The sequence below is a fragment of the Garra rufa genome, unplaced genomic scaffold, assembly GCF_049309525.1.
Source record: "Garra rufa unplaced genomic scaffold, GarRuf1.0 hap1_unplaced_002, whole genome shotgun sequence".
Lineage (NCBI taxonomy): Eukaryota > Metazoa > Chordata > Actinopteri > Cypriniformes > Cyprinidae > Garra > Garra rufa.
Window position 1 is genome coordinate 13,605,319 of NW_027394277.1, and position 18,675 is coordinate 13,623,993.

The 18,675-nt window shown below is 38.8% G+C and overlaps 2 protein-coding genes across 2 annotated transcripts in view; one reads left to right on the forward strand and one right to left on the reverse strand.

The window, feature by feature from the left end:
* LOC141305375 (uncharacterized) overlaps window positions 1-18,675 on the forward strand; it is a 566,500-nt gene that overhangs the window by 518,586 nt on the left and 29,239 nt on the right. The window lies entirely within an intron of this gene.
* LOC141305333 (uncharacterized) lies at window positions 14,276-16,786 on the reverse strand. Its single transcript, XM_073832450.1, has 5 exons — window positions 16,708-16,786; window positions 16,504-16,595; window positions 15,492-15,683; window positions 15,334-15,410; window positions 14,276-15,251 (listed from the first exon to the last, which is right to left on the reverse strand). The coding sequence occupies exons 1-5, from the start codon at window positions 16,784-16,786 to the stop codon at window positions 14,276-14,278; spliced, it is 1,416 nt and encodes a 471-aa protein (XP_073688551.1).

Genomic DNA, 18,675 nt, shown 5'->3' on the forward strand with positions numbered 1-18,675 from the left:
GGGACGGCGTTTTAGTTCCAACTTGATATAGGCATGGCATTCTGGCTAATGCAAGAGGGGCCGGACTATTTTCTTTAATGTGGGCCGGTCAGATTTTTACATATATATATATATATTTTACATGCCAACAGTGCATATGATGGGTTTTTAGCGCTTGCATTATGTGTTTTCCCCGTGGGCCGCTGTACAATGTGAGTTGGCCCATTGTGTTAATTATATATATATATATATATATATATATATATATATATATATACTGCTCAAAAAAATAAAGGGAACACTTAAACATCAAAATGTAACTCAAAGTCAATCACACTTCTGTGAAATCAAACTGCCCACCTAGGAAGCAACACTGATTGACAATTAATTTCACATGCTGTTGTGCAAATGGAATAGACAACAGGTGGAAACTATAGGCAATTAGCAAGACAACCCCAATCAGCGAGCGGTTCTGCAGGTGGTGACCACAGACCACTTCTCAGTTCCTGTGCTTTCTGGCTGATGTTTTGGTCACTTTTGAATGCCTGCAGTGCTTTCGCTCTAGTGGTAGCATGAGACGGAGTCTACAACCCACACAAGTGGCTCAGGTAGTGGAGCTCATCCAGGATGGCACATCAATGCGAGCTGTGGCAAGAAGGTTTGCTGTGTCTGTCAGCGTAGTGTCCAGAGCATGGAAGCACTACCAGGAGACAGGCCAGTACATCAGGAGACGTGGAGGAGACCGTAGGAGGGCAACAACCCAGCAGCAGGACCGCTACCTCCGCCTTTGTGCAAGGAGGAACAGGAAGAACACTGCCAGAGCCCTGCAAAATGACCTCCAGCAGGCCACAAGGTCGGGGTTGTGCTTACAGCCCAACACCGTGCAGGACGTTTGGCATTTGCCAGAGAACACCAAGATTGGCAAATTTGCCACTGGCGCCCTGTGCTCTTCACAGATGAAAGCAGGTTTACACTGAGCAGATGTGACAGATGTGACAGAGTCTGGAGACACCGTGGAGTAGGGCTGCTGAGGCACGTTTTGTCAATGAAGCCGGTACTTCGATTAGTAGTAAATCTCCAGCACGTGCATTCAGCTGGAAAGGCAAGTAATACACAGAGACGTAAATCACTGACAAGCCATGCCAAATCGCGCTAGAAATCAAATGATCAAGCACGATTTGGCGTAGCTTGTCAGTGATTTACGTCTCTGTGTATTAATTGCTGAACGCTGAATGCACATGCTAGACGCACGTGATGAAGATTTACTACTAATCAAAGTACCCGCTTCATTGCAAAACGCGCCTCACAACATAGAGCGATTAATCGTGCAGCCCTACCGTGGAGAATGTTCTGCTGCCTGCAACATCCTCCAGCATGACCGGTTTGGCAGTGGGTCAGTAATGGTTTGGGGTGGCATTTCTTTGGAGGGCCTTTAGAAGTATCAAGATGAGATCCTCAGACCCCTTGTGAGACCATATGCCGGTGCGGTTGGCCTGGGTTCCTCCTAATGCAAGACCTTATGTGCCTGGAGTGTGTCAGCAGTTCCTGCAAGACGAAGGCATTGATGCTATGGACTGGCTCGCCCGTTCCCCGGACCTGAATCCAATTGAGCACATCTGGGACATCATGTCTGTCTCCATCCACCAACGCCACGTTGCACCACAGACTGTCCAGGATGCTTTAGTCCAGGTCTGGGAGGAGATCCCTCAGGAGACCATCCGCCACCTCATCAGGAGCATGCCCAGGCGTTGTAGGGGGGTCATACATACACGTGGAGGCTACACACACTACTGAGCCTCATATTGACTTGTTTTAAAGACTTTACATTAAAGATGCATCAGCCTGTAGTGTGTTTTTCCACTCCCATTTTGAGTGTGACTCCAAATCCAGACCTCCATGGGTTAATACATTTGATTTTTATTGATAATTTTTGTGTGGTTCTGTTGTCAGCAAATTCAACTATGTAAAGAACAAAGTATTTAATAAGAATATTTCCTTCATTCAGATCTACCCCATTGGATCACATAGATGCGTCCACCATCTTGGAACGATCAACTTTACGTCATTTGCCATATAGTAGTTTCGTAGACCAATGGCTGTGCAGGACCGTGGCATTTCCAATTTTCAGTTATTACTATGGTGAATGACAGATCTATGGGTGAATGACGTCAAGTTGACTGCTGCAATATGGCGGGCGGCTTACGTATCGTGGCCCATAGAAACAGTCGCTAAGAGATATCTATGTATATACTGAAGGAATGGAAGTCGGAAGACATCATGGTATGTCCGAATTCATAGTATTCGAAATTCAGTAGGCGAGAAGTACCCAGATGACCTACTGCTTCCGGCCGAATTCTCTAGTAGGCATACCATGGACACTTTCATATCCCATGAGGCTCCGTGAGAGGAGGCGTCATATTCGAAAAGTGGAGACGCAGCTTTTATCTCAGGATAAAACATTGTTTATTGTGATTAAATACACTTGTTTAACACAATCTAAATAAACGGTTGACTTATTGAAAGTTTAAACATTCTAAATCGATGAGGTGAGTTCGTGAATCGGCTGTAAGAAGTTGTTTTGTACATCAGCTTGTTAACACATTTATTTTTACGGAGACATTCGTTGTTAAGCAGTTTAATGAAATTAGAAAATTAAACAAATTAAAACGATTTGTTTCCTCTTTTACTAGTGTTAATTTTTAGTTGAGATTTTGTTGGCTGCATATCAAGCTAGTAATAAGTAAAGTTATGCTTCAGCTTGTCAATGATTACTGTTTTGACATTACAGGGACTGATGAACACACTCATCTCCTTATTCAGTGGAGAGTGGCTAATGAAACCCTCTTCACTGGAAGGAGAAATGCTGCCATCAAAGGTTTTGAGTAAGTAAACAAATTATGTAAAATGTACTTTTATTCAGGTGCTGTTGACACTGAGTGTAGTACACACCAACACTTCAAGCAAAGGTTTTACTGCATTATTTTTATGCTTGATTTCTGTGCATTTATTGTGATAGAGTTTTTGTGACAGAGCAGAAGCTAGATGGGAAAATTTCTGCTGCCCAAGTTAAAAGAAAGTGGGAAAACCTAGAACAAAAATATAAAGAATTGAAAAAAAAATGGTTCACACCAAAATTTGAGTTCTTTCATGATTTGATAATGCTAATGTTGTTAATGTCATAGTAATCTAATGAATATAATTGTTCTTGGTATTTTGCTTTTACATTTTTTGTAGGATCTTAAATGTCCACAGACTGGTGTGAGTACAGAGGATGGTGAGGTTACAGCAGCATCTTGGAAATGGTGTGCTGTCCTGGATGAGGCAATAGGGGGCAGACCATCCATCACACCACCCACCCTTATTGCCTCATCCGGATCAGATGTTGCTGTAACCTCACCATCCTCTGTGAGGTCAACAGCTGAAAGAGCAGGGAGGAAGAGGAAGGACATAGAGGAGGTTATGTACGAGATGGAGGAGAGGGAGGCGGAAAGGGAAATGGAAGCAGTAGAAAAGGAGGAGAGGCGATGGAGAGAGATGATGGAAAGGGAGGAAAGAAGAGAAAGAGAGAGACGAGAACAAGAGGCCAGGGAAAGAGAAGAAAGAAGAGACAGAGAAATGAGAGAGAGAGGAAAGACGAGACAGGGAGACAAAGGAGAGAGAGGAGAAATTTCTTCAGCTTTTAGAGCTATTTGCAAAAAAATTAAGAATATTAATAAAAACTATATTTTCTTTCCATTTGGTTTTTCATTGTTACATACTGGTTATCAAGTTTCAATGCAGTGTTAGTTTCCATGGATTTACAGTAGCTAGATTTTGTCAGTTGTAAAGTGGCAATTAATAAAATGTGGCATTGAGTAACAACAGTTTTAAAGCACTTATGTGCACACTAATTTTGTGGTAGTTTCCAGCTGCTTTTTAAAGCAAAATGAGTGTCATACTGTAGAGAAAACCCAGACCAGACAGTTTTAAAAAAGTATTCATTTTAATTTTGTTTTAAATATAACTTCTACATAAATGTGATCACAAAGATTAGGGCAAAACATTTTTGCATCATGTAGTATATAGAGTTTAAGTCAAGACCAAATGGAAACATTTTTATAATGGGTGCCAGTAAAATTAACTTCAGTGTCTTCAGACAGGTAACGTTCACATACAAGTCTTTTGAGGTTAACATGTAGTAATATCATCTCCTAATCTCACTATACTTATTTATAGGGCTTCACTTTTTTTACCCCAGAAATAAAGTAATTTATAAAATTAAGCTTAAAGGGTAGGTTCGGAGTAGAATTGACTTCATTGCTATGCACTCCGAAGCCCATGTAAATACCCCATCCGAAGTGTTTTTTACCTTAGTCGAACATTTATGGAGATATTAGAGTTTTTCGAATTGCTTGTTACAGGAGTGAATGGTACATGTAGCGTATCTCGTAAATTGCACCACTAAACGTGCAAGTAATCTTACCAAACTTGTACAGTAGTGTAAATAGGTTATGTACTCACAAAACGCTGCATCAGAATATTTGTAAGTCCACCATGAGTGTTTTAAAAACACGTTTTAGCCGATCTCTCCTAGTCTCAAAAACTACAAATTGAGACACGTCGGCGTCACTTCCCTGGTTTGAAAAAAGCACGTAAAAGTCCTCCTACAAGTTGACATGCACACAGATGTAGTAGGAGGACTTTTACGTGCTTTTTTCAAACCAGGGAAGTGACGCCGACGTGTCGCCATTTGTAGTATCTCGGCCAAATATTGTCCTATCCTAACAAACCATACATCAATAGAAAGCATATTTATTGAGCTTTCATATGATGTATATATCTCAGTTTTGTCAAATTTAACCTTATGACTGGTTTTGTGGTCCAGGGTCACATATAACTTAAGATGCAAAATGAAGAAATTGTCTTGTTTATGCTCAAAACAAGACTATTTGTGTCAATGGTGTATGAAAATAATTTTGCCATTTGAATTTTGTAAAAATATTTCTGAGCTCACAGGCAGATATTTGTCCTTGTTTTAATCATGAACTTCATTTTGTTCAATTTCACAGAGAACAAGGCTACTTGTATTTTTTTAACAAAAAAAAACTGTTTTATTTTTTCTGTTTATTTTACAATTAACAAAAAATTGCTTGCTCTATTCTTTTTCTATCTTTTTTTTTTTTAATTTACTATATAATCTAAAAATTCTTGCTACGTATACTGCATTAATCTAATCTGAGGCTTGTCAGAGCTTACATAGCATTGTTCTTTTGTTGATTTTGATTGCTTCCATTGTCCTCATTTGTAAATCGCTTTGGATAAAAGCGTCCGCTAAATGATTAAATGTAAATGAATCATAATTTTGCATCCTAAGCACTGATTTGTTATATTCCCTTTATCTTTTCATAAATTTACTTTCATAGAACCGTCAGAAACCCTGAAAAAACTGCTTTTTCATCACATTGCCAGTGCCAGTGAGCAGTAATCAAGAGGGATGCGCACAGATGTTATGCACTTCCACCTCTCTCTAACTACTACTGCATTTTTTAGCATCACAACACCCTGTGGGCTTTGCCCACTCACACACACCTAACTATTTACATATTAACTAGCTAATGTAGACAAGCTTAAACAATGTCAATCTGAGAACAAGAACTGAATTGCAAAGTCTTAACCTGTTAAATTGTCTTACAGGTAGTCATGCTCATGAAGAGCAGGCACACAATTGTCTGGTGCGGACACAGCTGCAGCCAGATTGTCCCGCACATCCTCTCCTGTGCTGGCCTCTGTGTTTTGGGGTTCAAGGGGGTCATCGGCAGGATCCTCCACATCTGCATCAACAATGTCCCTGTTCTGAAGACAGAGGTTGTGGAGCACTGCACATCAAGCAACAACTTCTGGCACAAATGCAGGGCTCACTTCCAGGGCCTTGAAAAAGATGGACCTCCAGCGAGTCTTCAGCATCCCGAAGGCTCTTTCAACTATGTTGCGTGCTCGAGCATGCTTGACATTGAAGCGAGCCTGTACAGGATTCTGTACAGGCTCTCTGTACGGAGTGATGAGGCAGATGGGCGCGCTCAAACAGGGATACCCACCATCTCCGAGGATCCATTTCCCTGCAGGTGGATATAAGCGGCCAGTGTAAACAGGGCTGTTCTTAAGTACCCTGGCATCATGCACCGACCCAGGATACCCAACAAAGATATCAATGAACTTCCCCTTGTGGTCTGTGATGGCCTGCAGCTGTACAGAGTGGAACAGCTTCCTATTACAGTTTTTCTCAATTGCTTAAACACATTTCTTGAAATTTGCCTCTTATTTGCGAAACTCTAAACACAAACCCACAACTCCTAACTCATTTCCCCAAACTTCCTATATTGAGGTCAAAATGAAGCTCTCCACTCAAAACAATTCAATCTTGCTGAAAAACCAAACTTTGCTTTCAGACATGACACACAAATCCTCAAAAACACACACACTACAACACAGTTTTACACCCTGATGAGATCAATTCTAAACAATACTACAAAAACAATCCAAATAAAAAACTTTTCACATTATGAGCACATATTCCTTGATTTAATGTACTGTAGTAGACTACAGACTAAGACTAAGAGTAACCTCCTACTCTTCCTTTTCAAAATTACACATTACTGTATGTGGGATACTGATTGAAAAAGACTGGATAGGATTCACAGTTACACTTAGTGGTCTGACAAAAAATAAATAAATAAATAAAAACGCATTACAACGTCATTGTGAAATAGAAAAGAAAAAGAAATATGGGCACAAAGGTGAAAATAAAAATGAGAAAGTCCACTCACAATTTGTAACTCTTGTGTTATCCTCTGTCTATATATGCTTTCCAACTGAAGGTTCATGAGATGTACCTTTGAGCAATTTCAGAGAACTGCTTTATCATTGGTTGATCTATATCTTCATTAGTGAAAGTCAAGATTCACTTGAATAATTCATGTTAAATTTACAAAAAGTCTAATAGAAATGTTTAGAATATATGATTGACAGTTTATGACAACTAGATAAAAAATTTAGCATTTAGGTAATGACTTATACAATGAGCTAATGACTTGATGTTTTGAGGGTAAGACTATTGCACAGAGAACTATATAATACATTTTGAGCAACATGACAATAGCAACTGATAATGTAGGAAACCGCAGACAAATGTATATAATCAGTTGTATGAATATACCAAAGCAATCGCAACTTGATTAGAAGAATGAGAAGCTTTTTATGATGTGAGCAAAGAGACTAGATGATGTGGATGTTGAACAAGTAGTTTTGACAATTTCATTTCTGATCTGAAAAAATGCACCAAAGTGACTGAGAAAAACTGTAAGCTTACTTTGGCTCTTTTATCTCCATCGAAGGTTCTGATTGGTGTGTGCTAAATTTTGACTCCTAGTGTTTCCACTAGGATAACTGTGTGCTAATTGAGCTCAAACTTCTCTGACTTGAGTGAACAATATTGAATGCTTGTGCTTTCTAAATGACCACATGGTGTAAGCACTGAGAAATGTAGGGATTTGTGTGTAGAGTTTTGCAGTAATAGTTCACCATATATAACTCATGTGTCAAAGCAGGGAATAGTGTTTATTGTTTAGGGAAATGGGTGTGCTTTTTCAAAAATGGCGTTATAGTTTTGACATTTTAGTTCAAAAGACTGGTTATAGTGTTTTAGCAATTGAGAAAAACTGTAAAGTAGCATGGGGCGTCACCTGCTGGTGCTTTGATCCGGATGTGGCATCCGTCTATTGCACCAGCTACTGTGCAGAAAGCTGGAGACCCAGCCAGCTGGGCAAAACCTGCCCCCACTTCCTCCAGATCATCCGGGGTCGGGAAAGTGATCACCCTCTTCAAAATACAGGTGACCGCCCTGCTAATTCTGTGCACAATGTCATGCACCGTGGACTTTGGAATGTCAAAAGCCATTGACACCACCCTATATGATGCTGCGTGGGCCAGCCAGTACAAAAACACCAGCACCCCAATGTCAGTTTCCCAGCCATGGTCAAAATCTGACCTCAAGGCAGCAATGAGGGACGTGATGGACCGTCGTGAAAGCCGCAGGCTGGGACAAAGGTCAGATTCCTCTTGAAAATATAATTGAAGAACTGGCACAGCAGCATTCAGGCGGCAGTAGGTTGTAGGGCTCACTGTCTGTAAATGTGTATATAGTTTTTTTTTTTAGAACATGTATATATTTGTTTATCTATTCATAATATATTCATTTTATCTATGTATATATTGTATTTATCCATTTATTTATATACACACACACACACAGCTCACCATCTTTGGTTTTTTTTTAGAATATGTATATATTATTTGTGTATCCATGTATAATATATTCATTTTAACTATGTATATATTGTATTTATCCATTTATTTATATACACACACACACACAGCTCACCATCTTTGTTTTTTTTTAGAATATGTATATATTATTTGTGTATCCATGTATAATATATTCATTTTAACTATGTATATATTGTATTCTTATAAATACACACACACACATACACACACACACACACACACACACATTGAAGCAACAAGACTCAATGAATAAATTTGAATGAATATATACACACTTATATATATATAAGTGTGTACATATTCTAAATGAATTTGTTGTCCTGTGTATTCATTCATAACAATAAACTGCTTTGTCTGTCAATTACTTTGGTGTTCACAGAGGTGTTTTTTTATTCTGAGGTAAAATTTGCTAGCTAAATAAGTAATTATACTTACGTTATTTGATAAAAAATCTACAAGCTGTCTACTAAGGCGTGATCTGCGAGCAGCTGACCGACGGCTTCTCTGAGCTGTCTGTCCAATCAACATTAAAACGCCGAACATTGCCGGTGCCAGTGTTCGTGCAGTGGAGCGGTCTCTTTAAATTTTCACGCTGTTGTGAAGACGCATGACACGTGACAACATCAATATGGCGGATGTAGTATGTCCGAATTCCATTCATACTACCCACATTCATACTATATAGAACATACTGTTTTAACGGTCGGGTAGTACGTTTGAATTTAAATGTAGTACCTACTTAAGTAGTATGCGATTTCGGACGCAGTGATTCAGTTTAAAATTGAGGAAGCGGAAGTGATTGTCGTCAAGGGCAGCATTACTTCGGTTGAAGGGGCTGGCTGCGTTCGAAACCGCATACTCAATAAGTATACTCAATGGATGTGATCTGCACGTCTTACACCATGTTGACGTTGTCATGTGACAAATGACGTTATAACAGGCGCAACAATTTAAAACATATGAGCGACAGGTTCAATTAATCTTTCTATAAATATTTTGATGTTGATGAAATTTGTTCATTTTATGGTCATGTTGAAGAAACAGCTGTCCCTGATTGCAGTATAACGGATACATTTTGGGTTCATTTTGGGTTGCATTACCTTAGAATGCACTGATCAATAATAAAGATAAATGCTGACCTACAATTAATTATAGTTTTAGTAAAACAAGCATGTTTTTTTCCCAATCAAGTAATTAATTAATGCATATATTAATAAAACAGTAATATTCTATTTACTGACAGCAACATGGATAAATGAGTAAAAAAATATAAAAAATAACCATGAACATAAATAAAGACACATGGAACAAAGCATTATTCAGACATATTGGTATTATAGTCTTTCTCTAGACGCTCTTGCTGTCTCTTTGGTCTCTGAGGATGAAGATACTGCAGCAACATCTGGTCCAGATGAGGCAAAGAGCAGGTGGAGTGATGGAGGGTCTCATCGATGGCACTAAACCATTTCCAGGATGCTGCTGTGGATTTCTCCTTTCTCACTGCACAAACCAGTCTGCAGACATTTCAGATCATACCAAGATGCACAAATATAATAAAACAGCTGTCATTTTAACAGCACAATGTCATTAGATCTCCGTATTAGAAGTAACAAAATTACCTAACTTTATATTAAGTTACAGATTTGACTTTTTTCCCCACAAATGCTGCTGTCACCTTTCCTTTCAGGTCCTGCTCCACCACACAATATTTATGAGGTAGCTGTTGTGTTAATTGGATTTTTATCCAATACAAATGCTCCTGAATTTATCAACAGTACTAATAGACAAATGAAATAGATAACTCATGTTTAGTTACTATATGTACATGTGTTTATTTACATTACATTCATCTAAAGCAGTGTTGACAGCAGTGAACTCTACATAAACTCACATAACGTCCATCACTCATTTAGATGTCTGTTTGTTGTTGTCATGTGCTTATTTAATTCTCTCAGAACATGTTCCTGTCAGTTGTTAAATAGACCTTTAGTAATCATCTTTAAGATGTCTATGGTCGCTATTTGTAATAAAACGTGTTTTACAGCGAAATCACAAATATACCTTAACGTTACTGTCTAACGTCTTGACACCTTATGCTGATCAGCAGTTTACAATACAGTTCAACAAATACGATTTTGAGACAGGGAACCATGTTTTGGTTTGTAATACATTTGTAAACACCCTCGTTGCGGTTCCCAATCACGTTCAATAATGTGCATCAGATGAACACTTCAGAATCTGGGCTGAAGCAGTAGGACATCCGGGGATTTCTCGCCTACTCTTTTATGAACACTGAGGTTTCGAACGTACTTATTTCTTCACGTACTCATTTTTCCTACTATATAGTAGGTAAGTAGGCATATTTGAAAGCACTTTAAGTAGACGTTCGTCCGAATCTTGCGAGAATTAGTGCACTCGCCTACTAATTCTCGCCTACTCTTTTATGAATACTGAACATTCAAACATACTTTTTTGCTCGCCTACTGCTTTTTGCCTACTATATAGTATGGAAGTATGCGGTTTCGAACGCAGCGACTGTCTCGTTCTGGGCTGGAATACCTGTTCACAGGTGCCAGAAGTTTCTGTGCAACTCTGACTCTGTGCAACATAGCTGTGTAGCAGTTCTGGTTATACAACAAAATATAAGTTCAGTGATTCACAAGAAAGCTAAATCTACAACATGTTTTCAGTTTATACAGTAAATGTTTGACTTTGTAAAGTAAAATGCAGACACTACTACTATTTTGAACAGCTTAATATTTATTTTTCTTCATTTTCAGTAAAGTAATAACAAATTTGATCATTTTTTCTTCATGTTTTGATTTAGAATAGAATTGGCAGTGTTCTAAAATAAAAGTTATAATGATTTTGAACTTTACTCACTTTTTTAGTCACATTGCTATTATTTTGAACAACTGTATATGGTGGTGTTGTCTGTAATAATTTATATGTAGGAATGTATAGATATTTTATAAACATGATGTATTGTGTGGCTGTAACATTTGTCATTTGTTAGAATTTAATGTAAATATTTTATATGTTGTGTAGTATGTTTTCTTAAGGACCCCCAGGTTATGACTCCGGCCGTAGGGGCCGGGCCGCTCCGCCACCGCTTTCCAAACTCCATGATCCACAATGGCTTCCTGAACTGTCTGATCCACCATGGCTTCCTGAGCTCCATGATCTGCCATGGCTTTCTGAGCTTCCTGATCAACAATGGCTCCCTGAACTGTCTGTACAGTTATTTTTGAATAGTTTTACTCACTGTGTGAGCAGTGTATTGTTAAAAATGACTGAATTGAGTAATTTAGCAACAGAAAAAATGCTGTATTATTATTATTAGTAATATTTTGATTCAGAGAGATCAACACATGGAATAGGCTCTATGCACGGCGGTGAATGACGTACTTCCGGTAGAATATAAGGATGCTGGATTACTTCCGTTCCGGCGATTGTAGTGTTGTATACTATTTTTTCTAATAACTTGTCTTCTATACTACGGTAACGTTAGTCACAAAAACAGACAAAACAGCCTCCACTCATATTGTTGATGCTTATTTGCTTTATTATATTAAATAAACAAATATATATATATATAAAATGACATCTAAACGTCTGAAAGTATCTTTTCAAAGACGGGAGGACAGCACCTCTAGCCACCACTGCTGTGTGCCGCAGTGTACAGCATCTGCTAAATTTAACACTTTTCTAAGTTTCCACACGTTTCCTAAAGACAAGGAAATACAGAAGAGGTGGGTAGTTAATATAAGACGAGACCATTTTACAGTTACAAACCAGACAAGAGTGTGTAGCCGACATTTCCAAAGTACAGACCTGATCGAGCCGCAAACGCCGGCCGGCCGCAGACGTCTGAAGAATGGAACTGTCCCGTTGCTTTTTCATTGGAACAACTTCAGTCTTCCAGCCCCACGGACCGGAGTTTGGGAAAGGGTAGAGCGACCAAACACAGACACACTGCATACCGAAGCCCCCTCTATGGACGTGGAATATTCGGACCACGACTACTGCTCCAGTGCTGAGCCTGCTGCGCTGGATTTGTCCCTGGACCACAATGAAGATCAAATAGTGAGGCTGCAAAAACGAATTGAGGAGATAACCATCAGCACCAAGTTCTGTTTGGAGCGGTTTGCTGCCTCCGATGATGACATTAGGTTTTACACAAGGTAAGCTGACTCAGAAGTTCCATGAACATTCATTAAAACATTAATTTCACCTCACCTCACCAGACATGTACTGCAGCAGTGACCAACAGTAAACTGCAATGCACATGTGCAAATTGCGCATGCCAATCCCTCTCGTCTACGGCAAGTCCAAAAGGACATAATGTGTTACACACTGATAAGTATATTATTCTGTAAACGCTGGCATTAGACTTTTTATCCTATCTCCTAATATAATGTTGTATTAATGGGAATTACGACTAGGATGCAAATAAATCTGCAATTTAAAACTGTCTATGGGCACTTAACATACCATACCAAAAAAATATGGGTTACACTTAATTTTATTGTGTGCCTGTTACAGTGTAATTTTGCATTTAATTACTGAGTAATATTAATGAATGACAGGTACTTACTGTAGGGTTAGGTGCATGTAATTATGCCTAATTTATAGTTATTACTATAACAAATACATGCAACATCTGTAAATTTATGAACATTAAAATAAAGTGTTACTAAAATAATGTTTTCCCACAGGTTTGCGACTCATGCACACTTGATGGCCTTTTGGAGGCAGATAGAGCCAGCAATAGGCAAGATTGTGCGCGTGACAAGAGCACGGACTGCAGCCATGACAGATGAGGTCCCTCATGCTGTCAATGCAACAACGGTACATGTAGTCTGAAACATTTAATGTAATTAAGATATCTTTTTGTTTTACAATAAACCTTTCTGTGCCGGGTATGGTGTTTGTGTAATAGTAATAAAATAATTTCTTCTTTTCACAGTCTCTTCAACCCATTGATGAGTTTTTTCTGTTCATGACATATCTGTCATTGGGTCTGGTGCAGAAGGATCTGGCCCACAGATTCAGAATCCACCAATCTACTGTAAGCCGCATAATCAACACATGGGCTAACTTTCTCTACACTGTGCTTGGAGCTGTTGGCATTTGGATGGATGAGGAGACTGTCAAAGCTCACATGCCAGATGTTTTTCAGTCTTACTCAGATACACAAGTGATTTTGGATTGCACTGAACTGCGCTGCCAAACACCACACTCTCTTCTCCTTCAAAGCGAAGTATTCTCCAACTATAAATCTCACAGCACTTTCAAAGGGTTGATTGGGATGGCTCCTCACGGTGCTGTAACCTTCGTGTCATCTCTCTATGAAGGAGCCATCAGTGATAGAGAGATCCTAAAGCAGTCTGGCATTGTGTCTCTTCTAAAACCAACAATGGCTGTAATGGTGGATAAGGGTTTCCTTGTGGAAGACTGTGTGCCCTGCAAAGTCCACATACCTACCTTCCTGTCAAAGAGAGCACAACTGTCTGGGCCAGAGGTCAGGAAAACACAGTCTATTGCAAGACTCAGAGTCCATGTTGAGCGCCTCATTCGAAGGGTGAAGGAGCACAAGATATTCAGTACAGCAATACCTCTGTCTCTCACAGGAAGCATCAACCAACTGTACACAGTCGCCTGCCTCTTGGTTAACTACCAAAACGGGCCCTTAGTTAAAGCCTGGGCAAGCAATTGCTAATGCTGAAGAAGCAGAATTAGGCAGGCGGAAATGTTTTTTATTACTGTACAGTCACATGAAATCATTTTTGTTTTAACTTTAGAATGAGTCCTTATTCACTGTATATAATTTGAAATTTGATTTGAAATAAAATTGTCAACAAATATAGAATTGTGAAACAAATATTTTAATTACATTTTGATGACATGAAAAGACAAAAAATGTTTGTAAAATCTTACATCAATTAATTTCCTCATTACTGTGCCTCTTAAGTTACTTGTGCATAGAGAGGTATTTTGGCAGATATGTAAAAAAGAAAAACAAATCACACCTCTGTTTCAGGGAGCTTAACACAGAATTGTCTCTGTAAATGCGCTGCACAAACATGTCATCATGGGCACAGACAACAAAGTCACACCATTCCATACCCGTCATAAGCAACTGCCCCTGCACTTGCCAATAATAAGCATGGCTTTCCTTTAATTTATATGTTCCATGATCAACTCTGAGGTACCTGCAGTCAACGTAGTTTAGTGCATTTGGGCATTTCATCTCAACCAAGCCAAATGATGGTCTCTCAAGCGGGTCATATACCAGACCATCCGGTGACGCACCCAGCCAAGGTGCATCTGGATGAATCACCAGTCCACATTTCCTTAAGTTCAGGTTTTTAAGAGTTGCATAGTCCTTTAAGGCACCTGCCTCCATATCCAGTCCCCTCTTCATGTGTGTTGTTTGTCGTGTCCCTCGCATGATCCTCTCAGCTAGTTTGTCTGCAGCATTTGGACCTCTAACATGGCTAATTTCCCTAAAATTTGAAGCAGTCACCCTCTCTTTCCTCAGTGAATGCCACTCAGGTGCTGCACTTTGACATCTGGTTGATTCTTCAATTAGGTGTGACTGCAACAAAGTCACAGACAGTGAGTGGAGATGCAGCTGTTCCTGGTTTGTTGGGACATATGTACAGTCTGTTGGCTTTAACTGGTAGCCCTCTGGTGGCACTTTTGGGAATGGGGGTGCATCCTTATGGGTGATAAAACCATCAGGTGTAGGTGGTGGATGCTGATACGATAGGATACTGCCAGCTTGTACCTTACCGAAAATGGAGTCCATGAGTGGCTTGTCAGGTGAGATATTCATTGTGCAGATAAGGGGAAGAGATCCTGGTTTGAAGTCAGCATAGACAGCTTTAGGGTTGAGTGTTGATGGGACTGGCAGCTCACCACTGTAGGCCTTGTATAGTGAAGATCTGGAATAACATTATCAGGGAATCAATAAACAATTTTGCTACAAAATATAGTATAGCATGCATGTTTACACTGACTGCATACCTGATTCCACTTGCTGAAGTAGCACCTGGTTTGGGCTTCACTACCACCATGGCATCCACCGGTCCCGGCTTCACTCCCTATTTATTAGATGCCATCAAAACTATTGCAAAAGGCTATAGCAAAACAAACATTATGTCAGATATTTAATTGATACAAACCATTGTTCGTGGTTTATGCCACTTCTGTTCTGTTTGGGTGCATGATAGGACAGGAGGGACAACAGACATTCCAGATTCATAGTAATGGGCTGTCTGGTAAAGCAAAGCAACCAAATGGTTGCACAACCCACTCCCAGCCACACAGGAGCAGGAGCTGTTAAGCACAACTGGCTCTGAATCACGTAATGTCATCTGAAATACACAAACAAAAAGTGTAAAAATAAATAAATACAAAAAGTAGTCATCAAGTATATCAGTTACTCATCAACAAAGTTGAAACCATGTGTCTATGCTTGGAACACGTAAAGACAACAACAGTTTCAAGGTAGAACATGAGCAGTTTGAAGGGTAGCCGTGTAAGGGCAATAGCCAGCATTCTGCATCTGCAGCCATCACATCAGGTAAAACTACATTTCATATCATTATTCATCAGATTTTAAAATAAACTCCCTGTGTGTTATAGACTAACTAGAAAGCCTGCACACTCTGCTACCCTGTATCTGCAACTGCTGTAAAGTTAGTTTCATATTCATAGATTCAGATTTTTGCCCTCAATAACTTTCTTATGGTGTATTAAAAATGATTCATATTAGTAAATTATTATAATAAACAAGTATGACTATCAGCTTCAACTCTTGTAGTCGTTTTATTTAAAAAAATTCATTTTTTTGTAGCTCATTGTCAATGATATTAACTCTTTTCCATCCACAATTGAAAATCTATTGACAAAAATTCTGAATGTGTGATTATAAAACCAACTTTGCCGCAGTGTATCTCCATTACCACTGTTTCAGCTATAATTTGCAGTGATAATTCAGTGCTATTCATCTGTCGTAGAACTGCATTACATTTTTTATTCTTATTATTTTGTACAATAATCATCCATACTAGCTAAGATAACAGCTGTGGTTATCCACGCTGAACAGTGGTAACGTTAGAAAAGTAAAAACTGAACTGGACTGAACATGTCCAACAGAACTTTGAACGTCACTTAAGCTACTAGTACTCCTACTCTCAGTTGGTGTGGAGTCTCTGCTTTCCTCATAGAGCGGTAGCAGTGAGCTTTCACTGAGATTTCATTTGTGGCCCTGATTTTACCTGACACTTTCAGACAAAATTACAAACACATTAAATGTAAAACATTTATACTAACGTGATTAGCCTGCTGCTGGACGGATCGTAATAAATAATAGCGGTTCAGGTTAGCTGAACTTACCTTCATAATTACACAGATACGAAGACACATAAAACTTGAAACCTTTCTCAAGTTTGCTCTGTGGCGTTGTACTGCACATCCTTACAATTCTTCGCACATCATTGATTGTACATTTGGGCAACTCCAGCAAACACCGAGTAAAATTCGTCGACTCTGCCATAATCGCGCTTTCCTCCGCTTCAAACCTCTCCAACCGGAAACGGAAGAGCAGCCTTGCGTCAAACGCGGAAGTACGCGTGCATAGAGCCTATTGAGTGACTCTACATAGTCACAATTTGAAGATTTGGTCTGGTATGGCCTCAGAAGTACAAAAACAAAACAAAAAAAGCCTTGTGGTGAAACAAAAAGTTATGAAGGACGCATGAAGGTGACCAGATGTAATCCACATTCAGTTCCGGTGTGAACACTGACTAGATTTCACACACCTTTTTTCTCTCAGTACACTCTTGAACAATGTTTTAGTACTTTTGATACTTTACTTTTGGTACTTTAGTACTACAATTGAATGTATTTCAAAAGGCATGTGTAGATGATTGTAGAAATTGCTAATTTTCTAAACCTCTTCTTGCACTGAAGAAAACGGCAGTTTCTTTCCAGAATTAGTTTGCACATGACTTATCAGGCTGCTTTGACGTGTGAAACTCTTCTCACACTGAACACACTTGTACGGTTTCTCTCCAGTGTGAACTGTCATGTGAACCTTAAGGTTTACTTTATGTGTGAAACTCTTTCCACACTGTTCACAGGTGTAAGGTTTCTCTCCAGTGTGAATGCTCAAGTGAATCTTAAGACTTACTTTATATGTGAAACTCTTTCCACACTGAGGGCAGGTAAAAGGCTTTTCTCCAGTGTGAATTTTCATGTGAGTCTTAAGAACTCCTTTTCGTGAGAAACTCTTCCCACACAGTTTGCAGGAGTAAGGTTTCTCTCCAGAATGAATTCTCATGTGGCAATATAGATTACATTTCAGAGTAAAACTCTTTCCACATTGATCACACTGGAATGGATTCTCTTCAGAATGACTTCTCATGTGAGTCTTAAGTTTTCTATTACATGTGAAACTCTTCTCACACAGTTTGCAGATGAAAGGCTTTTCTCCAGTGTGAATTCTCATGTGGACAGTAAGGTAATGTTTCTGTGTAAAACTCTTCCCACAAAATTTGCAGATGAAAGGCTTCTCTCCAGTGTGAACTCTCATGTGGACAGTAAAGTTATTTTTCTTTGTAAAACTCTTTCCACACTGAGGGCATATTAATGGCTTCTTTTCAATGTGAACTTTCATGTGACTGTTAAGATGTCCACTTAAGATGAAACTCTTCCCACACTGTTGGCAGCTGTAAGGTCTCTCTCCAGTCTGAATTCTCATGTTAGAATTAAGGTTTGTACTTTGTGGTTTCTTATTTATTTCTGGTGTGGAAGTCTTTTCATTCTGTGAGCAACTAACTGATTTTTCTTCAGTTTTGAAATCATGTTTCTCATTTTGATCTTTCTCTTCTGTTTCATTGAGTTCTTGACTCTCCTCTTTCAGTGCCATCAGGTCTGAGGTCAAATAAGAAAAATGTAAGTTAACAGCAGTTTAATGGCACAAAGTAACCGTCATCAAAACATTTAGACTAGTGTTGTCAATTAATAAAAAACTAACTATTTGACGATAAACTATTTCACATTAAATGGAATGTAAAACAACATAAAGATTGTACATTTAAAATATGTGGCTTATTGGCATCTTTTCACCAAGTAGCCAATGGTAAATGAAGACCAGTTTCATTGAGACAAATACTGCTACTGATCTGTTTCTATTTAATGCATTTCCATCCAATTTAAGCCATTAATTGTAGCCATAATTAAAACCAATAATTTGTAACATATATATTGTTGTGCTTTTATCACAACTACCATATAATTATAAATAAAAACATTAGCTCCTTTAAAAAAGAAAACACAAAATCTGCCATGTTTATCTTCACG